Genomic DNA, 24,899 nt, shown 5'->3' with positions numbered 1-24,899 from the left:
TATATAGCTTTTAAACAGGTAGTGTTTTTATTAGAGCATTATAGTTATATATAATAGTGGGATTCACTATGATATATTCATAAATGCATATAATAAAATTTGATCCATTTCAGTCCTCAATACTTCCCTTTTCTTTCTCTCCTCCTTTCCCCTGATCCCTATCCTCTATTGTACTGGTCTTCCTTATATGTACTTATTCATAATTGGTATATTATAATTATACATAAAAGATTCACTGTGATATATTTATGAATGCACATAGCATAATTTGGTCAAATTCATTCCCTCTTCCTTCCTTTTCCCACCTCTCTTCCCTACCCCTCAGTCCCCTTCTTAAAAAAGGTGACTTTTGACCATAGATATTGACATACTTCAAAACCATAAGGTGAAAGAAATTATAAAATTAAGTTTCTCTTAATATTTAGATATTCAATTCATTCCAATAGACAATTGCTCTTGGATTCTTATGACTTCTTCCAGAATTTCTTTATACTTATATAAGCAAATAAGAATGCAAATTCATATTTTCCTTCTTTTTTACTACATAAAAGTGAACACTATTTAAACTACTCTGTACTTTCCTTTTTGTGCTCAGCAATATATCTTGGAGGGTTTTATATACCAGTGTATAGTTTTCCATTATTTTTTGCACAGCTTCAGGGTTGGTCATTAACAGGCATGTGTATTGTTTCCAGCCCTTTGTGATTACAAACAGTATTGTAAGGGATAATCTTGTACATTTACTTTTCCAAATTTGTAAAAATATATCTGAAGATAAATTCCTTACAGTGAAATTACTGAGTGAAGGATATGCACTTGTATTTTCACAAGATATTGCTCAATAGATAATTCTATTTAGAATTAAACTAATTATATTGACTTATTTTGTGTATTCTTCATCTCTTCAGTTGTGTAATAGAAATAGATATATCACTAAGACAAAAACTATGAAGAATCATAAACAGACATATTTTGAATTATTAAATTTCCAAGGCTATGAAACATCTTATTAATCTCTATAGGAGCCATACCTCCCTGCCAATTTTAGGTGCCTGATAAATTTGAGGAATTTTTAAAAAGTGCCTGTCGTAGTCTGAGAATGAAATACTACAGAACTGAACATAGTAAGTAATTTTAAGGACTAAAGGACACACACTATCAGTAGCCATTACTGTTGCAATTTAACAGGTAGGTAAAATGGATTAACTTAGAAACAACCACAAAACAATGGAGGATTAGGAGATCCAAATTCATTAGGTAAGTTAGGCATCATTTACAAAGGGAGGTTTGATTTAAAAAACCAGTCACTTTTAAACAACTGAATTTTAAGGTTTAGTTAAAATCAATTGCTTTTTGGTAATGATGGTAATAGCAAAGTGAATACATAAATACTATTCCAGAAGTTCTTTTATCAAACAGCCACCTATGGCTATAGGCTCTTATATAGTGACATAATGAAAAATGATAAATAATAATTTAGAGTACCCAATAAAAATCACACTATCATACCTGAGACATGTAACCAGGAGGAAGATATATTGGTGGTAAAGTTCCACTTGGTGACATCAGAGGTACATCAGCAGGCCCTAAGAAAATTATTACCAATAAATACTGTAATAAAGTTAAACACAGTCTATTACAGGAGCCAGTTAACTTTGCATAATCAAAATCAGCACTAAGCTTCAATAGAAGCTAGTCATTTTGAAAGTGAGGGCTGTTTACTCACAAAGTGGACTCTGGACTTTGCAATATCTATTGGTTTGTACCACAAATAACAGAAAATAACTGAGACCCATAATGGGTATTGGGTAAAATTTATACTATAAAAATGTTGGCAATTTTTACTGCTACTGAAAATGAACTATTAGCCTTCTAGTAGTTCTTTCTCACCTGTGATGGTTACATATTGCTTAATTAAGTTTTAACTCTCTCTACCATAAAATATATTTCTTATAGTGATAGCTAATAAACTTAAATCAATTTTCATTTTAAGGCTTCCCACCAATAATATTAAAGTGAAATAACTTTTAGGAAACAGTATCTTATAAAGGAGGACCCACTACCACTCATGTAGTGCTCTACTTTTATACTAGGTATTCTACTGTTTGAAATATATGATTGTATAGTAACTCAAAATATAGCACAAAATGTTTTTAAATGTTAATATTCTTTTTTTAATCTGAAATTATAATTAGTTCTGAGTTCTAAATATATATGTGGCTTTAAAGTTATAAAATGGTAACTTTTTAGTAATGGGGAAAATAATAAATGAATTTTATGATAATAATAAATGAATTTTATGATAAAGTTTATATAGTGGCCATATGCAATCCATTGCTAGAAGATAATATTTGTAGAAATTCTTGAGACATATCTCAAAAATCACTTTAGGATACAATAATTGGCCTAAAACAGAAATAATCATCTCAATTTGAAATAGGTAATAATAAAGCCATCAGTTCTTTATATAAAAACAATGAAAATATATATTATATACAATAAAATTTGTATACATATAAAATATATATAAATTATTATTATATCTATCCTTTCCCTTCTGTACATTATCCTACCCTAAATATCTAATACAGTGCTGCTCCATACTAGGCACTAAAGAAATACTTATATGTATGAATGAATGAGCTGTCTGAAGACCTTTAGCATTCCTATGTAATAGTCTAAAACTGTAAATGGCTATCAAATCTCCAAAATCTGGACTTCTTCAAATGGAATTTTTGAATGGATCTCTCTTATTTTTATAGAACCTTACTTTTGAAGGCTACTACTAAGATTTGCAAGATGAACCTAACCGTTCTGTTGATGCTAAGCTCCTAGGAGTATTATATTAATTTATCAGTATTTGCTCTAGCTCCAACCACAAAAGCTGTTAGTGAGTTATTAGTAATTTCACACTAATATTTAAATTTAATCTATTTGATATTACACACATCTAACTATGCTTTTAACTGACCTTGAATATTCTGAATGGTCCCATCATCAGACTTGATGGTAAGGGTCTCTCCAGGGTTAACTTGCACCAATATAATCTAGAAATAAATTATTCTTTAATGACATACTTTTTAAGTTAGTAAATCTATTAAAATTTATTATTACCTTTTAAAATAATATTCAGACTCACTAATTATATATGGCTCAAAATGCTCAAGGAGGGCTGTGAATGTGGCTTTGTGGTAGAACAGTTGCCTATTCAAGGTACAAAGCCCTGGGTTCAATCCCCAGCACCACAAACACACACAAACAACAAAACAAAATAACTCAAGGAGAAGAGCACATTGAATCAATGGACACTTAGGAGGGAATTTTAATACCCTTAGTAAGAAAGGTCCTCCTGCACCCAAGTAAAACTTAGTAAGATCACAGAAAACAGGTAAACTGATGTACAAAGATTGACTTCTCCCTTGCCCTTCTCCCCAAAATGAAATGCACAAAATAAAACTTCTTATCTGAAGGTGAAATTCAGACATACTTGTTGTATCCAGTACTGAGGACAAGAAGGCCATCTCGCATATCTCTTGGGATGAATCATCATTTGTGAATAATTGGTAGAATACTGTATTGCAACAGTGGGGTCTATATGATTACTCTCCATCTAGTAAAAAATGATTTTAATTTCAATGAAATTTTATCTCAATCACTTTTATTTCAAACAAAATTATAAGCTAGAAGTACAACTTTGCTCTTTTTTTTAATTCCAGAGAAGAAAAGTTAGTGATCTTTGCACATAACATATTGAGCTCAGACTTCTCTTGAATAAAGAAGGAGCAAATGCTAAATCTGAACTATACTCTCTCTTTCTTTCTGGAAACTGCTCATATACATGGAAGTCATTGCTGCTCAAACACAATACTTTTAAATTACTAGGAAGTTGAACTCAGCTGTGAATGAATATGAAGGGATGTTAGTCTACATTAGAGCCATATTTTTTAAATCACAAGAGATATAGGTAGTATAGACTTTAAAACACAGCATCAGGACTTTTGTGCTGATTAAAGGAGTCTGAAAAAGCAGCTAAATCAACCCAAAAGGAAGTTACGTGCGGGTTAGGCTACTGTTAAATGCCTTAAGTGATTTTAAAAAGGCTTATAAGAAAGATAAACCTATGTTGATGAAAAATTAAAATCTTCCAAAATAAGTGGTCAATCATAAAATATGGAACACTTTTTCTAAATAAAAACTAATGCTAGATTTGAGAACATTTTAATCAGTTAAAATGAAAAAATAAAAAAGCAAAACTATCTTTACCTGATACATGGGCTCGCCATTGATAAGTGGAGCTATCAGAGGTATTTCAGTAAAAGTAGGTGCAAGCCGATGTTCCATCACTTTAGAATGACTTTCAAAATGAGTGATGATTCTAAAAAAATGAAATATTAGATTAGTCACATGAAGTCAGAGTCATGGCTTTAAATGAAAAAACCTGACACAATACTGAGACAATCCATCTTAATTTTTTACTCTAAAAATGTTTACTTAAGAAAAATTGTTTTATGGCAACATTTTAAAATAATCATTGATCTTCATGAGTGACAGATTATAAAACTTGCAATCAAGAATTTTTGTTTGATTGTTTGGTCTTCATTCACATGAAGATAAAGACACTTCCATTTCACAGCATGAAGAGTGGTTTTAAACTAGTCATTGTTTATTTGATCCACACAGGTTGAGTTCAAACGACTGATTTCCAATCTGTGATATTAATTACCAAATAAGATTTCATACCACATAAGTAGCTGTAAGAGTTAATTAGATTCCTTTAAAAATGATAGGAACATAGAAATTTACCTTAACTCAGAAACTAAAAGCAAACGTCTTAAGCATGATCCAAATTCTTAAACCTAAAATACTTTCTAGGTTCATGTGTAGATGGCACCAAGTGACAAAATATGGTGTAACTTTCCAGTCCTTGGTACCATAAATGCTTGAACAAAATTCAGAAAGAAAAATCTGATTATTCCAAAGGTGGAGAAAGAGGCTACTCAAGAGGGAACCTCTCTGGAGCTAGGCAGGTCCTCCAAATGAAGTGTACTGTTGTGGTTCCACAACTCCTTGGTAATAGAACAATCACTATGTCATAATTCTAATCACTACCTACATCACTTCCTTACCAAGTTTTTGAAAATGTAGTTTTAGCAGACTATATTTTTATTTGAAAATACAGATTTTCATAAATGAAAGTCTTGTTTTAAAAAATGAAACTGTTTTAATGTCAGAAAGAAATACAAAGTGCTCTTGATCCCACCTTCTCACACGTGTGCTCTCTCTCCATGTGATGCCCTCTGCCATGTTATGACAAAGAAAGAAGGCCTTCAAAAGATGCTGGTACCTTGATAATGGACTTCCCAGCCTTTAGAACTGTGATAAATAAATTTTTGTTTTATTTATTTATTTATTTATTTATTTATTTATTTATTTATTTATTTATTTATTTATTTATTTATTTTTGGGTACTGGGGATTAAACCTACAGGCAATTAACCACTGAGCCACATCCCCAGCCCCTTTTATATTTTATTTTGAGACATAGTCTTGCCAAGTTGCTTAGGGCCTCACTAAGGTTGCTGAGGCTGGCTTTGAACTCATGATCCTTCTGCCTCAGTTTCCTGAGCTTCTGGGATTATAGGTGTGCTTCACCGTGCCCAGCAAATTTCTGGTTTTTATAAATTAAAAATATACACAAGAGTGGGATCCTAAATAGAATAAGTTATACTCTACATATGTATAATTTGCCAAAGTACATTCTGCTGTAATGTGTAACTAAAAAGAACAAATAAAATTTAAAAATTAAAACAAAATGAAACAAAGATAAATATGGAGTGTATCTAGCAGGAAAATATGAATGTTCTCATATGTCAGAGATATAGGAAATAGCTACCAACTTAATGTGTTAATATATCTACTCAACAGTGCCAAGCACCTTATATTAATTTAAATCTCTTTTATCACCACAGCATTGGTTTTCATTCAGGGCAAAAGTCATTGCTTTCTCTTTCATTCTAATGGCTGGATTGGTCAAAATTTTAAACATAACCTATAATGGTGTTTAAAAATGGAGACTGGCAGACAAACTCTATTATCTATCTGATATCTCCTTTCCCATTTCTTAACATGTTAATTTTCATTGGAATTTCCAATAATCTGTGCACATATTGTGTTAAATTAATAGATTTTACTGCTTTACTTCTTTATCTTTTCTTTGGCTAAGTATCAACTTATGCCTAGAATTAATTTAATCATTGATTCAATCTTGGGTGCCATCTATATGCAAACAGATTCATAGTGAACAGCTTGAGGTAGAAAATGAGAAGGGGATTTTACTTGTTCTGAAACTAAAAATTAACTGGCATTAGAGTTCTTAAAATATAAATGATTAAAATTGTCTTATCCTTTATGTGGGTAACATTATATAGGATTAAATCTCCCATTTATTATTCTTTTAGTATTTGAGTTTTATACATTAAATTATCTCCATTATATAAGGAATCACATTTTCTTCGTGAAGTTGGAAAAGTTCTTGATTTTTTTTCTCCTTGTTTTGGTCATTACTTCTCTCATTTTACACTTAGCCTTTAAATTCATGTTTAAGTAGATCTTCAATATTTGAAAGATACTATGACTAATTAGCTATATAAGAATCACAAAAATTTAAGAGTAAGAATAGCCTTACAATTACTTTTAATGAAGATACACTTTTCCTTTTTAGTTTATCCAATAAAAATCCTGCATAATCAAAGTGCAAAAGCTATAGAACTTAACTTTTATAGTTTTATCAGCATTATTATAGGCAAAGGTGGAATAAAGGTAATAAGACATATAATTTTCTTGTCTAGAACCTAATTTAACATCTGCTTTAAATACAGCTTTCATCCATTATATAAAAGTAAGATGAATAACTACATAATGAAGGACAGTTTGACAAAGGCTTGGTTGCCAAGGACTTTTTTTTTCAGTGCAGAGAATTTCTAGGGTTGCTTCATTAAATACCTCTCTTCCAACATAATCTATTTTCCATCTCATTAGGTAGGTCAATTAACTCCTCTATGAGGTGAAGTACCTTTTTCAATACAGCTTTCATAATTTTGCTTTCCAGGCTCTTGAAATCTCCTGAAAAAAATCCTATAGAAGCTCCCATTTTTGCTGTTCTATTCTCCTCACAAATTTACCATTATTCTGCTACTTTGCACTGTAGTTGATCTATAAATGTAATGCTTTAACATGAAACAGCTTTAAAGAAAGAAAATGCCTCATGAGAAAAAGTGAAAAATGTTGACTGGCATTTCTACAAATGAAGAACAAATCTCCAAAAATTCATCTTAAAAACTTTCTGTATATAAACAAATATTATTAACTGGAGGAAACAAGGAATTATAGAACAGAAAGATAATAAACTTGGTTTCCTTAGAAGCAGAAAAAAGCCTTATAAATTGGTGACAAAAATGTTAAAATAGATTTTTTAGGTTTAGTGCTTTTTATATATTAATTTCAAGCCGATTCTAAATTTAAGCACTCTCACAATTCTATAAATGCAAATATTGCTACAGTTAAAAATTCTGATACCCTACTACTAAAGGATTTATGTGCCTTACTGCATGATGTCCAAGCTAAACCATGTGACTATACACATTTAACACTAACATTAAATGCATCAAAAGGGAAGGTCTACAAGGGAACACCTTGTTTTGTGAATTTTTATAGTTTATTTAATCTAATTTTGGGTCAGATATGAATATTCTAAATTTATTCAATGACAGAAGTAGTATAAGATTTCAAAATGGATTACTTTGGTATATAATTTTTTTGTATGTGATTCAGTAAAAACAGTACTTCAGAATCCAATTTAAGTACATTTTATACTATGCCACGTGTAAAACATTTTGATAGGAACATGTGAACTTTGGACACTATTTTTCACTTTTTTTAAAAAAAGGAAACAAATATTTAATTTGATTAAGAAGCAGAACTAAATTTCTGGCTCAGAAATAAATTTTAGGTTCAGAAATTCCTTGAAATTTCATAATTTGTGTATTTCAATTCAGAATGCATAGTTTGGGGCCACAGCTCTCAGGTTTCCTACTTGGTTTCTCAAATGTAACATTTCCAATGAAGTTCCTTACAACAGTCTTTAAAAATCCAATTCAAAAGTTACACATAATTGTTGCTAAAACTAAAATAAATTGTTTTTAAAAAAATTTCTAGAATATACTCTTGCCACAGAATCACAGTTTAAAATATAACTTATAGCTTGATATAAAGCAAACGCTGTATTCTAATGAAATTGACATGAATTATGTAAGACATTGCTAAGGCACACAAATCTTAGTGAAAGAAACCATATGATTTTAACATTTTAGTTTTATCTCAGAGAAGGGAAAATTGCATTGTTTCATAGCAGTAAGTCTGATAGTCAAAAGACATGAGGTCAAATTATTGATTTGCCCCTTACTAGGCAAGCTTTGTATTTCACATTGCTGTGTATATAGTAGGCATTTAAGAAATTCTGAATAAATGATGAACATTTTATCTGAACATGTCATACTCTAGGAGACAATCATTTGAAAATATTCCTATTTATGGTGTTGAGAATCAAATACTCAATTTCAAGGAAAGTATATATATTAAATAATACAGTTCAATATCTAAAGGAATGATTATCTTAAAGATCACTGACCTTTCATGAATGTCTAAGATGAACATATTTGTATACTTCAAAGTTAAAATGAACGTTAGAGATGAAATTAAGCTTATAGAAATTATCCAGGGTATTTCTTAAGCATTTAAAAATTTATGGGTGGCTAATATCAGAGATACCTATTTTATTTAAACAAAAAATATAGATGTCTTCTATTATCTATTGAAAGTACATCTCCAATAAAGCTTATCATGAATAGAATGATTGGATCAGGATCATTGAAATGGGCTCTGTGGGATGTAACCTTGGATATGACACAGTTATCAAGACTTGGGCTTTTCATTTAAATAAGAGTGCACAAATTGGTCAACAACAGATGAAACAGAGCTTATCTCCAGGTTCCTTTCAGCTCAAAACCAGCCCCTATTTCAAAAGACCAGTTTAATTTTTAAAAAATATTTTTTAGTTGTAGATGGACATAATACCTTTGTTTTATTTATTTATTTTTATGTGTTGCTGAGGATCGAACACATGAAGCTAAGACTAGATTATACATCCAATATAAGGCAAATTTTAATTAGGTTGTCCAGTCACATGTCATCACCTTTTTTAAAAAATGTAGTTTTTGATTGAATATGTGAACATATTTATAAGGTACATATTTTTGAGGTACAATTGGATATTGCAATACATGAATACACTGGGTAGTGATCAGCTCCGATCACCATCTCCATTACCTTAAACTTTCTTCATGGTGAATATATTCATATACTTCTGTTCTAACTATTCTGAGATTATATAATGCATTGTTATTAATTATATTCACCCTGATGTACATCATCTTTTTAAATCACAGAAATGTGTGCTTATATTTTTCATAAATGACTTCTCTGAGTATTGCAAGAGGTTTAATAAAAAACAATAAAATAGTAGTAACAGCAATAACAGTAGATAACATGCACATCCATGAACTCACTTAATCCTTAAAATGGTCTATGAAGTTGGCATTTTATTAAGTTGTTATTACGTATTGAGCATCTAATATGTGATTGGTTTGCACTTGGTATTTGTGGGATATGGGCAATGCACAGTACCTTCCTTGGCCATCCATCTACCAGCTTAGAAGTTTCAAAGGTGAGTTTTTCTTCTGAGGAAGGGAATTTAGATATAAAACAAGACAATACAGTGGAGGCATTTACTGACTTCTGACTTCTACTCTGCCCATATCCCTCCAACCTGTGATGTTATCAACTGTTGGCCAAAACAATTGATTTAAGGTCATTTTCTTTCCAATTCATCCCCTAATCTAATTCATGCTGTAGCCTATAATCTCTATATTTATTTTTATTACTTAGTTAATTCTACCACAGACAAGATTTTTCTCAATGCCATCTTAATTCTTTGGTCTTCTAACTCTTGCATAATTCCCACTGAAAATTCCACTCTAATCTGTGAGTCTCAGGAGGGAAACAACCTTTTTGTCCTCTATTAATAAAGAGTAGTACAGTTAATAAATCTAAAACAAAGTGTTACATTTAGAAGTGAAATTGTAGGGTTGCGGTTGTGGCTCAGTGGTACAGTGCTTGCCTAGCATGTGAGAGGCACTAGGTTCAATCCTCAGCACCACACAAAAATAAATAAATAAAAAATGGAAAGGTATTGCGTCCATCTACAACTAAAAATTTTTTAAAAAAGGATGTTATCTACCCAATTATTAAAAAAAAGAAGTGAAATGGTATATGACTGATAAATGCCATCTACCTGCTTGCCTAGAAGTTTCTTAAGAATTCCCATGTCTTTAGTTACTACTTTCATTATCTTTTAACAAGTTTTCCCCTCAAGTACCAGCATTCAGTTTGCAACAAGATTTTAATATGCTTGTAGTTTCTGTTTTTGATTACTAACCCTGTAAGAATATTATGTTCATACTCTCATTGAACTTCTAGCATTTCAGCTGCATCGTGTGTTGAAGAAACTTTCTGGTAATGTTAGTTACCATTTTATAGCTTTATTTCTTTGGCAAAAGGCACAAGAGTGTTCAGATTTATAAGTTACATGTTTTTAGCATACACCTGTTAGCTGAGTGGGGGGTAACCAATATAAAATAAAATGCTGAACTCAGTATAATAAAACATAAAATATATTATTAGTCAATAATAATTGGAATAATAATTGGAAATGGAGAGATGAATGATGCTTGAAATTATAGATGAATGGGACTTGAAATGAGCTGTGAAATATGTATTTATATTAGCAAACCTCAAAGGCCACTTATATTCAATTAGGTTTATATATATACATATATATATACATATGTAGTGTCTATATGATAAAATATAATTTCTAATAGAAAATATGTATAAATATCTAGATTATGCATTATAAAATAAATGATAATATATAGAAATATTAAACAAAATTCTTTTACATATGGAAGCCAAGGAATGCAAGTGAGAATTCTCATTTCCACTCTCTGTGATGTGATGTGATGTGATATATAGCAAATACTGCAGCTCTTAGTTTTAAAATTTCCTTTCATAAAATTAGAGACTATTAATAACTATCTTCTTGCTTTAATAGTGTAGCTCCCCTTCAAATAGGGACCTCTAAAGGCATGAAGTCATTATTATGCAAATAATCACAGTCCCCATTGGAATTTATAGCAGCCCTGGGAGAATGTGGAAGATCAATGGGATATTACCAAGTCAGACAGGCCAGGTGTACATATATTACATAACTGCACATATATATCATCTATTGTAACCCCCAAAATTTCAAAACTACTTAGCTTTAGATGTACAAGTTTATAATATTTGAATGATTATGTGCTGATCAATAAAGTTTTCTAGAATTTGAAGGAAGAAAACTGTTTCTTTGAAAAAAAAAGTCACATAGAAATTAATTTGTTGTACCATCCTCTTAATCTAGTCATGGCATGCATAGGTTGATAAAACAAATAAAAGATAAGAAAAACATGTAATTAGGTTAAAAAATGTAAAGAATAAATATTGAGATATTTCCTTAAAACATGGACATAAAAGGTAATATTGGAGAGTAAAATGTGAAAACATCACCCAGTTACAAGTATTTTGGAACTGCTAAACTGCTACATGAAACTTTGTAAAAAGTAGAGTTTTAATATGCTATTATGATTTACATGACTGAAAACAACTTTAAAGTCAAAACTCTAATAGAGGTTCTGGTTTAAACTTTCTGTACAGAATACATTAAGAAAGATGTTGAGTACAATTTTTAAACATGCCATATGTAAATTAAATATTTTTGGAGGACTTTGTAAATCGGGTAATAGTAAACCAAAAGAGACACAAACACTCTTGAGCAGACTCTATGGCCCTTCAATGAAATATGTAGAGAAATAATGCATCATTTGAGATGTAAACATGATTCCAAATCTCAATGAAGCAAACATGCTTAAGGATTGCTTTTAAAAATTAGAACTTTAGTATAGAAAGATAAAGAATGAGAAGGAATGAATTGTTGGAACACAACAATTTCTGGAGAAATGGGAAAATATACAAGATACACTTGAATAAATATGACTGAATATAAAACTATATATAGCATGCATTCAACCATGACTTGTAAGTTTATGCACATGTATACACATATGCATGAGAAATAAACTGGACATAAATATACCTGGACTTTACCAGTGTCTATCTCTGGTTGGGTGGGATTACAAGTGACTTATTTTTTAAGAAAATATTTTCTAAATTTTTCTATTTATGTTCTAAAATTAAAACACAAGTTATATCATAAAGACAGGAAATGAGAGTAAACCTAAGACAAGTTTACATCTGTACCATAAACAATGAAGTATCAGAAATCGTGTTCCTCCCTCTACTCCCTTCTACCATCCTAGAAGTCACTTAAAGGCTGAAGAAATAGTTTTAAAGACAAATATAAAGAAGAATTGATACATTGTCCAAGTGGTACCTCTAGCTGAGATTAAATATAGAATTTTTGACAGAAAATATGTATGAAAATATATATAGTATATGGATTTAAGAAGTTATTAGAGAATATTCTAAGATATCCAATCAGTGCTGTTTTATTAATAGAAGCTGTGGATGTATGAGATGCCTATCTAGTCTTCTGGGGCTGATGTGATGAAAGGCAGATATATTCTTCATGCAATGTCTTGTGGTTACCACAAGATATGTATTATAGGAATGGATGGTCAATGGGTTGACCTACTATAGCATTTCTAACCCCTCAGTTTTTAAATTAAGAAATATTTAGGTTACATTTTTTAAAAAACTAAGGCTCCCCAAGAAGAGTCAAAACTACAAATATCAGTCATAATTAAGGAATTATGTTTAGCTCTGGCAATGGTCTGTGGGACCATACGTTGCATGTGTTGTAATTCCTAGACAGACATATGAGTCTCTATTTGAATGTTGTGGCCCTCTGCCCTTGAATTAAATCAGTGATACATTTTTGATAAAATAATTTTAAAGAATGAAGATATTACCAATTATTATATTAGATTAATAGATGTATAAATATATTCCTTAGGTTGGTGTCATATAATCCTTACTATTTAAAATTATTTTAATCTCCAAACCCACTAAATTTCCTATACTGAATAGTATAGCATTTCTGTACTAGAGGAATAAGATGTTCTCATTAAAAGGCTGTCTTTTAAATATCATTTATTCTTTCATTTTAGAAAGGCCACTGAATTTATTTTCTCAAAATATCATTAAAAACCAAATTATGCTGAAAATCATAAAGCAGGACAAAAATAGAATATCTTAAGAATTACACATTTCTGTCATTTCAATAATATAAATTTGAGCATTGTTTTTGATTGTTAACACTTGCAAATAGAAAGAACTACTTACTTTTTGAAAACATGTTGATATAAATAAGGTGAGTATACATGAAAAGTTTAAACTTACCATTTTTTTCTTTTAGCATATTTAATTCACTAAGTAGTATAATTACAACAGAATGAGAGTTTCTCAAAAAATTTTGTTTTCACTTAGAGGTGAAAATATTGGTGATAATGTCAAATTCTAATTCTAAATCACAGCAAAACAAATAAAAACAAAGAAAACCAACTGCATATGCAAACAAAACCTCTGTTGTATTAAGGTTTAGATATATTGAAAGGTGGCAAGTTTAAGTAGCAGATCATTATAAATTCACTTTCCCTCAAATATTTCCAAAATAAATTTAATTATGAACTGCAATTTCAATTCATAGCACATTTGAAATATTGTAGAAAGGAAATTGAGATTTAGTTTTCTTTGGTCAATCTAACTTTACTGGACTAAAGCACAAGGAATTTTGTCTAGAGCTTAAAACTGGATTTGGGGTCCTTGGATGTTAGGTTTGTACTAATGAGCAAAGAGAAAAATTTAAATTAGGAGTTGAAAGCGATTTTACAATACGCACTTTATGGGTTTAATAAAAGAAGTCAGCGCTGAAAAGGTACTTATTCTTCTACAAAACTCTGTGGCTCAGCAGTGATGAGCTGCATGGAGTCACCTCAGTCTGGAAAGATTTAACCACAGACTTGCTCTGAGATGGACACAAAAACAGGTGAAAAGAATTTAACAAAGAAAGCAATGCTTTCCTAATTCTGCCATTTAGGTTTCTATTTAATGTTGAAAGAAAAAAGTTAGAAACTTTTCAAATAAGTCATCTGTTTTTGAGTTTGAGAAGCAATATAAAATAAAGCTTTAAATTTTTGTTATTGAGAGTTATTTAAACGTATCTTTAGGATACAAATTATCTTTAACTTGCCTCCCTCCATGAGCATTTTATAATTTGATTAAAAATAATGTATATTATCACTTGTGGGGGAAAAAACAAGCCAGTTTCTAAGAATTAATTTCCCATTCTTTGCCAAACAAAAAAATTAAGGTAACAAAGTATTTCAAAAAATTGTGGTCATTTACAGAAATAAACCATGAAAGTTCCTTGGTCTTTCTGTTACCCACCCTATATGACACAGATATTACTTTAAGAACCACGTTTCACTTGTATTCATTATGTTTTCAACCTTGTAAGAGAGTGGAATGTCACAGGAGGGGTGGCGTGCGCAAGAACGGGGTGGCAGGGGGAAGTTGGTGCGGGAAGGTTGGAGGTAAGAAAAGGTTGATTTTTCCCTTTAAGGTATTGCAAGTTATAAAGTAATGTTTAAGGTTCTTGATTTCTTTGATTATTTGTCAGAATATTGATAAAATAATTAGTTTCTTAAATTAATTTGGCATCAGCAAAACTCCTTGAAAACAATTAATTTGTCCTATTGTTCAGTTGTTTATTAAAGGACAAATTTGAGAAAGAAAAACTTGCAACTACACCATCACGAAAGAGCAAACAACTTGATTCAAAGGATTTTAAGAGATGTCCATTCATGTAAGTCTTAATAATAATAATAATAATATTCAGGTAGCAAAAGCAAAGGCATTATCAGTTAATTTCTTTTTAGCTTTAGAACAGTCAACAGTCCACAGAAATAACAACAGGTACCCTGAAGGCGCCTTGCAAAGATGAAGGACAAAAATGATTTCCAAACAATCTTCCCACCCTAAGCCACAAATACTTATCTGTTAGTCGGTTAACTAAAAGATGCCTTAGCGCTGGGCAATGCTCTTGTGAACATTTCGCAATTTAATTTAAATGCCTTCCATCAATAAAACAAGAACTTGGTTCACTTACCAGTTAATGTCTACGTTAAAAGAAAGTAAAATATAAAAAAAGAAAGAAAAGAAAGGGAAAACAAGGCAAGATCAAAACCAGCACTTTACAGAAATAGACACGACCTCCCACAAGCAGTTCTCCCACCCTAGAAGCTCCAAATTCTATAACCAGCTCCACACAGAAAACTACTGTTGCCGTAAGGACGATTCTCCAAAAGCAAGTCACCCTTCAGGTATTTTCCAGCTGGGACCGCGCGTTTCAGAGAGGAAAAGAGAGTAAGCAATGCGGACCCATTCACCATTAAGAAAGATAAAAGCCTGGTCTGGAAAAGCAGTCACCAAATACAAAGACAAGCAAGTGAAGCTAAGCGAAGAAAGGGGGAGCGGGCGGGACCTACGTGGCCCAAGCGGCGAACGCGCGGCACTGGGGATGGTGGAAGTAAGGTCCTTCCATGCGGCACCCACAGGCTGGCGGGGAAGTGAGCCTTTTATAGGGTCCCAATGTAAATGAAGGTCCAGATGTAAAAGGAACCTTTGGTCTCTCCTCGCCCTCCCCCACCCCGACCCCAAACTCCGAAACTCTTCCCTCCAAAAATATCCCCTCACCTCCTTGAGCCGGCCCCAGCAGCCGTGTAACCCTATCCATCAGCATCCCAGCAACAGGCGAACTCAGCCCCCGGCCGGGTGGCCCCGCCCCACCCCGCCCCCTCCGCCCCCCTCGCCCCCTGGCCACCCCTCCGTAGCCGCGTGCTATTCGGCGCGTTCCATCCGGTCACCGCACCGTCTGTGTCCCCTCCCCGCGCAGAAGTCCCTGAGGAGTCTGCTCACGCCCCCTTGGCTGGGCCACAAGTCCGCGTTTCCGAGCACGCCAACAGCCGTTGGGGGCAGAAGAAAGGCACAAAGTTAGGAGCTACAGCAGCAGCTGTTCCGAGCCCAAGGACGGGGAGGGGAGGGGCAAGAAGAAAAAGTGACAGGAAAAGAAACAGAAGAGTGGCCGCGGGCCTGGGCCCCCAGCCTTCGCCTCTGTGGGGTCACAGGCCCTTGGCCCTGGGCGGGTACTGACAGACTAACCAGGCCACCAGGTCAGGGGAAAGGGGAGGGAGGGGGCGGGGGCAGGTCGTGGCTTCTTGGCTGACCCCCTCACCGGTGCTGACAAAGGTCCCATTCTTTCCCACCATACCGCCACCACGTCGAGGCGTCTCTGTGCTTTAAGCACTTGAGTGTCCCCCAAATCCCTGGACAGTACTTCTGTCATGTGCGCGCGACAAGTTACCTTGGGAAGAACTGGGGGTGGTGGACTAAGCCTCTCCGGGACCTGGGCTAGCAGTGGGCGGAGGGCGACCTCAACGTGGCACGTCTCTGCCTCGGAACGCCGGTGAGAACCGAGCGAGCCCCTGCGTGCCAGGCTGAACCTCAGCGGGCGCGCGTCGCACACTGCCCCTCCCCCCGGGAAGGTACTATAACGGACCACACTTTTCCTGCCTCTCCGTTGCCCCTTTGGCATCCTCCTCTGGTTCTCTTAGCGGGGCCAAGAACACAGGAGTGACCGAGGAATGGCCCTCTTTCTCTTAGTTAAGTTCTGTGGAGATTCCAATTCCCCAATCTAGATGGTTCTGAGGCTACTGACACTCGGCAGGTGGTCCTTAGTCCTTCCCGCCTAACAGCCAGCCGCTGCAGCCTGGCCTTCTGAAAAGAGGAAGAGCTCATCGAGGGACATCAAAAGACATTGACTCAATGTGTGCCTCCCCAAGCCCGGGAATGGAAAGCCACTGCTCCCGAGTCCTTTGACAGGAGGGCCGTTACCTCTTTGTATACCAGTCTATTCACTCATTTGCGCAATCGTGGGACCGGCCAACCTTTTCTTCCGTTCTCTTGAGATTAGCGCTCCCAATTTGCAAACCTATCTTCTTGGCCGTTTCATTGTGTGGATTTTGTTTCATAAGGGTCTGCGGCAGCTGCGGCCCCAAAGTGAAAAGGGTCTAGGAGAGGAAATTGCTGAATCATAGGATTGGACACAAGTGTTCTTTAACAAAAGGATTTGTGAGGGGAAAGGGCAGGGACACTTAAAAAATACTATAACTCACAATGAACGGTGTGGCTAGGCTCCTTCTGGTCTGCCAGTCCCCCACCCCCACTCGGTCCTCTCCAATAAGTGGATTGGAGAGTCTCCCCAGCCCGACTGTGGCCAGAGTAAACAAACTGTCCTTAAGAGTTGTGGAGATGCTAATGTTTGACAGGAGACAAGTGCCAGGAGCTGAGTTTGGGGAATGGCAATTCTCAGAGGGTAGTTCAATCAGTTCAATTCAATTCAGCTGCGTTTTTTGAGAGACTCCTGCTGCTGGGCATCAGACAGGGATGGTTCTAACAGAGGTGTATGAGTTCCCATCTGCCTAAACTGAAGCAGTTTCTGGGGTATTGGAGAGTATCTCTGGGGGAAGCAAGGTCTGAAGACAGCAGGAAAGTAGGTGCAGCTGTGAGTAATGGAGCGGGCACTGCCTGTTCCAAACAGACTAAGGGAGTAAGACCAGTGCAAAAAGAGACTACAGGCGCAGCAAAGAACAAAGTGAGCTCACAGGGTGTTGGGCTAGAAATGTGGATATTAGAGAGGGGGAGATAACAAGTCAGGGGGACCCAGAGATTTAGACAACCATAGGGGCCAACTTATATACATAGTCCAGAGGTGAAACATGGAGGGTCTGGAAGAGACTGAGCAGAACAAATGAAATGAGGAATATCGACAGATGTAATTTACTTATGGAATTGAATGTATGAACCATTGAACTCTCCAAACATCTAATTAAAAGGGAAGTGAAGCCCAGTGAGGTGAAGGGATTTGCTGTTTGGAGGAAAGATTCATTTCCTGATTTCCAGCCTTATGTTCTCCACCACCCACACATTCATAGTGGAGGTAAAAAGGGTCTGTGCTTCACTTTGAAGCACTGCAATTTACCCAGGAGATGTTCTAGAATTGAGGAGGGCTGCCACAGGTGAAAGAAGGCATTTTGAGGAACAGGGACCACATCTTACTGACAGTTTTATCCATTTCATCGTCTCCTAGTCTACAAGACCCAAGAAACAATAAGATCAAGTAAGGGAGCCTAGTAGGGGCTCCTTGTGAATTGTTTTTGTCATGGAGGGTATGTTTATCTACGACCTTAGACAAAGTTTCCTTGTGGAAACATTTGGAAGTGCACATGAAGACAGATAACTTATTTGTTAGGCAAATGAGAACTCAGGAATTCATCACTAAAGGAATGTCATCTAGCTTTGGGCAACCATGAAAATTGAATTTGAAAAGTTGTATGTAGAGATCATATACTGAAAATACCCTTGGCGAAGCTTAGTACCCAAGTTGAGCATGAGTAACTCAATAGCCAAGAACTCTTAGAAGCCGGCAGTACTCTATCCTAGCAAATAGTGACATCCTACAAATAGATGCACACACCTCCCTTTAATAGGACTTGGGTTGGGCTCTTGGAAACGTGAGCCTTATTCAAAACAATTTTATAAACAGCTTCATTACCCAGAGGAATTTTGTTTTAAATGAGGGTCAAATTCTAAAGAACCCTTCAAAATTACCTATCAAACTACAAAATGAAGACCTAATTCACATAATTCTTGGGAGTAAATGTCCAACAAAAAAGCCAATAAGCATTTTTGTTTAGCATTTTCACCAACTTATTTATTTCAAAGATTTTCACTGCAGCAGTGTGGTTGCTACAAAGGCAAGAAAACCAATTGTAAATATGCATCAGATGCAATCTTAAGGAGACTACTTTTAAACATTTAAAAAAAATTATTAGTGCCAATAAATGAAATGCAGGGATCCCATTGCACTTAAGAGTGGTTACTTTAAAGGTATTTCATATTATTAAATCTATGTGTTTGAATCTAATGATAAGAAATTTATAATTTAAAATTACATATTGAAATTATTCTTTTATGAGATTGCCTGAAAATTTTTTGATTGGGAAAATACAGTATTTTCTTTTTTCCAGCTTCATTGAGGTTTAAATGACAAGAAATATTATATATATTTAAGCTGTATAATGTGATATTTTGATATTCATATATGTTGTGAAGAGTCCCACAGTCAGACTACTTAACGTATCCATCACCTTGTTTTGTGTGCAAGGTGAGAACACTTAAAGTTACTCTCTTCTTTAATTTCAAGTATATAATCAATTATTTGCTATAGTTACCATGCTGAATGTTAGATCCCCAGAACATATTCATCTTATAACTGAAACTTTGTACTCACTGACCATAATCTCCCCATTCCCCCTTGACTTCTGTTGATCGACATTCTACCTTCTGTTTCTATGGTTTCAACATTTTTAGATTACACATATAGACAAAATCACAAAGTATTTGTCTTTCTGTGTTTGAATTTTTTCACTTAGTGCAATATCCTCCAGGTTTATCCATTTTGTCATGAATGGCACATTCACTTCCTTCTTTTTAAAGGCTGAATAATATTACATTGTGTGTATGTGTATATATATATATTATTACATATAAATATGTGTTACATATCTACAACATATCTATATAATTTTATTTATCCATTCACCTGTCAGCAATTAAGTTGTTTTTATCTCTTGCCTATTGTAAACAATGTTGCAATGATCATGGAAGTGCAGATACCTTTACAAGGTGGTGATTTCATTTCCTTTGAATATATCCCTAGAAGTGGAATTGTTGGATCATATGATAGTTCTCTGTTTAATATTTTCAGGAACCTCCTTGCTGTTTTCCATGATGGCTATACCAATTTACATTTCCACTATGATGTGTAAGTTTTTCCATTTCTTCCCATCCTTGCCAACACTTTTTATCTTTTGACTTTTGAGAATAGCCTTCCTAACAGATGTGAGGTGATAGTTCATTGTTGCTTTGATTTGTATTTCTCTATGATTAGTAATGCTAGCATTTTTGCTATGTCCGTTGGCCATTTGTATGCTTTCTTTGGAAAAATATTTATTCAAGACTTCAGCCCCTTTTATAACTGTGTTATTTGTAGTTTTTATTTTTTATTGTGTTGTATGAGTTCCTTAGTTTAGATATTTTTTTCCTTAGTTTAGATATTAACCCCTTGTTGGATATGTAGTTTGCAAATACTTTCTTATATTCTACAGATTGCCTTTGATTTTTATTGATTTTCTTCTTTTGCTGTATGGAAACGTTTTAATTTGATGTGGTCCCACTTGTCTATTTTTGCTTCTATTGTTTGCTGTGCTTGTGCTGTCATATCCAAAAAGTCATTGCCCATGCCATGGAACTTCCCCATGTTTTTTTCTAGTAAACTTATAGTTTCAGGACTTATGTTTATGTATTTAATCCAGTTTGAATTTTTTGTTTATGTTCTAATATGAGGCTTTGATTTTTTTTTTTTTGCATGTGTCTATCCAGTTTTTCCAGCACTGTTTGTTGAAGAGGCTATCCTTTTCCCATTGTGTGTTCTTAGAAACCTTGTGAAAGATCAGTTGACTATAAATGTGTGGATCTATTTCTGGGTTCCCTTTCTATCAGTCTATATATCTATTTTCATGACATTACCATACTTTATGATTTTTATAGCTTTGTAATATAGCTTTATTCTTCTTGTACAACATTGGTTTTAGCTATTTGAGGTCCTTTTTATTTGATTTCAATTTTAGCATTATCTCTTTCTGTGAAAAATGTCATTGGAATTTTAATAGGGATTGCCCTGAAACTGTAGATTGCTGTAGGTATTATGGACATCTGAACAATATTAATTTTTCCAGTCCATGAACACGGGGCATCTTTCCATTTATTTGTATCATTTTCATTTTCCTTAATCCTTGTTTTATAGTCGTCAGTGTATAATCTTTCAACTCCTTTGAGAAATTGACTCCTAATATTTTATTCTTTTTGATACTACTCTAAGAGGATTATTTTCTTAATTTGTATTTTGGATAATTCATTGTTAGTTTACAGGATGTAACTGATTTTTTTTATTGTCCTACAACTTTATGGAATTCATTGATTAGTTTTAATAGCATTTTGATGAAATCTTCAAGGTTTTCTTTATATAAATCATGGCATCGGCAGAGACATTTTAACTTTTCCCCTTTCTAATTTGGATAAATAGTATTTCTTTTTTTGGTGAGATTGGACATCCTTACCTTCGTCTAGATTCTCTAAGATAAGGTTTACACTTTTGAGTATGATGTTAAATTTTGATCTATTATATATGTTCTTTGTTGTGTTTGGGTACCTTCCTTCTATACTTAATTTGTTGAGAGTTTTGATCATGAAAAGGCATAGACATTGTCAAATGTTTTTTCTACGTCCATTGAAATGATCATATAGTTTTTGTCCTTCATTCAGCAATTATGATATATCATGTTTATAGATTTGCATATATGGAAACATCTGTATATTTCTGGGATGAATCTTACTTGATGATACAGAATGATTTTTTAATATGTTGTTGAATTAGGATTGTTAATATTTTCTTGAGGATTTTTGCATCTATTTTTATAAGGGATATTGGTTTGTAATTTTCCTTTTCTTCGTAGTGTCCTTGTCTGGTTTCAGTATTAGGGTAATGCTGGCCTCATAAAATACATTTGGAACTGTTCCCTTCTCTTCAATTTTTTGGAACAGTTTTAAAAGGAGTGGTTTTAATTCTTTTAAAAAATGTTTACAGAATTCTCTTTTGTTTCTTCATTAGCCTGGCTAGAGGCTTAAAAATTTTGTTGATCTTTTCAAAGAAATGGCTTTTGGTTTCATCGATTTTCTGTTTTTCATTTTCAATTTCATTGATTTTGGTTTTAATATTTATTATTTATTTTCTTCTGATTACTTGGGATTTAATTTACTCTACTTTTTCTAGTTTCCTAGGGTAGGAGCTTAGGTGCTTGATTTTAGCTCTTTGTTATTTTCTAATATATGCATTCAGTTCTATAAACTTCCCTATATAACACTACTTTTGCTATATCACACAAATTTTGTTGTTACATTTTCATTTTCAAAATGTTTTAAAATTTCTCTTGAGATTTATACATTGATCCTTTATTTAGAGATGTCCTGTTTAAGCTCCACATATTTTGGGATTTTTCAGCTTTCTTTTAATGATTTGTATTTTAACTCCATTGTGATCTGAGGCAGTCATTGTGTGATATCCAGTCTTTAAAAAATTTAATGTGTATTTTATTTCCTAGAATATGCTCTTTCTTGATGGATATTCCACCAGACTTGAGAATAATGTATTATGTTGTTGTTGGATGAAGTAGTATATACTTGTCCATTACATCCAGCTGAATGATGGTGTTGTTGAGTTCAGGAATGTTGTTAATGATTTTCTGCCTGCTTTATCTGTCCATTCCTAATAGAAGGGTGTTGAAGCCTCCAACTATAATAGTGAATCCATCTGTTTCTCTTTGCAGTTTTATCAGTTGTCTCAAATATTTGATGATGTGTTTTTAGGCACATAGAGGTTAAGGGATGTTATGTCTTCTTGACAAATTGATTCCTTTATTATTGTATAGTGCCCCTCTTTATTTTTGATAGCTTTTCTTAGTCTGAAGCCTGCTCTTTCTGGAAATAATCGCTACAGTATTCCCCCTTTATCTCTGGTTTCATTTTTGTGGTTTCAGTTATCCAAGTCAACTATCATCTGGAAAAAGTAAATGAAAAATTCCAGAAATAAATATTTTAGAAGTTTTAAATTGCAACTGTTCTGAGTAGTGCTAACCTGTTCTTTCCTGCCTGGGGTGTGAATCATTCCTTTTTCCACTGTATCCATTTTGTATATGCTACCTGCCCATTAGTTACTTATTAGCTGTCTTAGTTATAAGATTGGCTTGGTATTACAGTACTTGTGTTCATGTAACCTTTATTTTACCTAATAATGGCTCCAAAGAACAAGAGCAGTGGTGCTGGTCATTCAGATACATCAAATGGAAGCTGAAAAGTGCTTCCTTTGAGTAAAAAAAAAAAAAAGTTCTCAACCAAATAAGGAAGAAAAAATTGTTTACTGAAGTTGCTAAGATATATGGTAAGTTATTGTTAATCCCTTACTGAATCTGACTTGTAAATTAAACTTCACCACAAGTATGTACATTTAGGAAAAAAACAGTATATATAGGGTTTTGTACAATTGGTGGTTTTAGGCATTCACTGAGGGTCATGGAACATATCCCTTGTAGACAAATGGGGAGGGGTGAAGGGAGGGAGGACTACTTCACTACTTTATTATTTGATCAGCATTAGCATAGAATATCTTCCTTCATCCATTTACTTTTATTCTATATGTGTCTTTATGTTTAAAGGGGGGTTCTTTTCTCCCCCGATTACCTTGAAGTTTATTTAAACTTAGAGAAAACATTCATAATGTTTTCATGCAATACACATTTGGTTCTTTAAACAATTGTGACAAATAGAAGAAATAATGAATGCTGCACTTGTGATCCATACAAAGCCCAAATATTTTGGGTTATACCTAATTAAAGAAATAGCTCACTTTTCAAAATTCTAGCTAATACACAGAGGCCACAGAGGCTACTCAATTTCTTTAAAATCACTGAGCAAAAAAAAAAAAAAAAAGCAAAAACCTTTCAACTTCCATAGAGTACTTTGACTTAAATCCAAAAACAAAAGTTAAGACTCTCTCTCTCTCTCTTTTTTTTTTTTTTTTTTTTGGTACTGGGGATTGAATCCAGTACCCACTGAGCCACATACCCAGCCCTTTTCAAAAAATTTTATTTAGAGACAGGGTCTCACCAAGTTCATTAGGGCCTCACTAAATTGCCCAGTCTGGCTTTGAACTCATGATCCTCTTGCCTCAGCTTCCAGAGCCACTGGAATTACAGGCGTGTGCCAGGGTGCCCAGCTCTTCTATTTTTGATAAGCAATTGCATGGTAAACATAGATAAATTTCTCCCCAGATTTTATCTTGGAATGACCTATTTAATATTTTATTTAAAGAAGTACAGGTTTGGCACTTTTATACTGATGTGACCAATGTTAATATTTCTTGGGATTTGAGGAAGATTCATATTCTTTACAGCTAATACAACATAAGCTAGAGCTCCTGCTAAGCCAGCTTCAGATTTCTCCACTTTGTTTTGTGCATCTATTTGTGTAACAGTCTCATTTATATTGGTCTCCAATACCGTTCCCCCAACATCATTTCTGTTAGAATATTGTGAACATTGTCTTTATGGAAAATTATATCCAGTTCACAGATATTTTCAAAACATTTGTCTAATATTTCCATGAATAGTTGAATTGGATTTAAAATTCCAAGTTCACCTTCTGAAGAATCCACACAGAAGACAAAACATAATGTCACATAATGTCTATAAATTAGTGTATTGTTGGATTCTCCAATTAATTAGATTTAATTCCCTAGGTCACAGTAAATTACACAGCTTAAGACCGATTATCAAAATCCTCCTAGCAAATTAAGAACATTTTCATCTCTTTTTAGATAACAAATGGAAAGTTTCTCTAATGATTTGCTGTTGTGTTATCTTCAGTGTAGGGCTGGTAGAATTTGGAGAGCTGTGACTTTCTGTGGTAATTGAAGATGAGGATTGTCCTGATCAT

General features: G+C 33.8%; 1 protein-coding gene and 1 pseudogene across 3 annotated transcripts in view; both read right to left on the bottom strand.

Moving 5' to 3' along the window:
• The window catches only part of LOC306650753 (fibronectin type III domain containing protein 3C1-like), a 36,377-nt gene extending 19,512 nt beyond the window's left edge, over nucleotides 1–16,865 (bottom strand). Inside the window, exons 1-5 of one of the 2 annotated variants that reach the window (XM_079123014.1) lie at nucleotides 16,594–16,865; nucleotides 4,264–4,375; nucleotides 3,488–3,610; nucleotides 2,972–3,047; nucleotides 1,510–1,586 (exon numbers count right to left, since the gene is read on the bottom strand). In XM_079123014.1, the coding sequence (XP_078979140.1) occupies nucleotides 1,510–1,586; nucleotides 2,972–3,047; nucleotides 3,488–3,610; nucleotides 4,264–4,341 (354 nt within the window). In that variant the 5' untranslated portion in view covers nucleotides 4,342–4,375; nucleotides 16,594–16,865. Of the gene's footprint in view, nucleotides 1–1,509; nucleotides 1,587–2,971; nucleotides 3,048–3,487; nucleotides 3,611–4,263; nucleotides 4,376–15,926; nucleotides 15,978–16,593 lie in introns of those variants that run through there. The other variant, XM_079123013.1, reaches the window with a different exon arrangement.
• A 7,400-nt stretch (nucleotides 16,866–24,265) lies between these two features.
• On the bottom strand, nucleotides 24,266–24,899 carry LOC306651218 (AP-3 complex subunit sigma-1-like; annotated as a pseudogene). The gene is made up of 2 exons: nucleotides 24,830–24,899; nucleotides 24,266–24,572 (listed from the first exon to the last, which is right to left on the bottom strand). The product of its transcript is annotated as an AP-3 complex subunit sigma-1-like (transcript).

Source organism: Sciurus vulgaris (genome assembly GCF_902686455.1).
Source record: "Sciurus vulgaris genome assembly, chromosome: X".
NCBI lineage: Eukaryota > Metazoa > Chordata > Mammalia > Rodentia > Sciuridae > Sciurus > Sciurus vulgaris.
The sequence above is the reverse complement of the archived record's forward strand: the minus strand, read 5'-3'. Positions and strand labels throughout refer to the sequence as shown.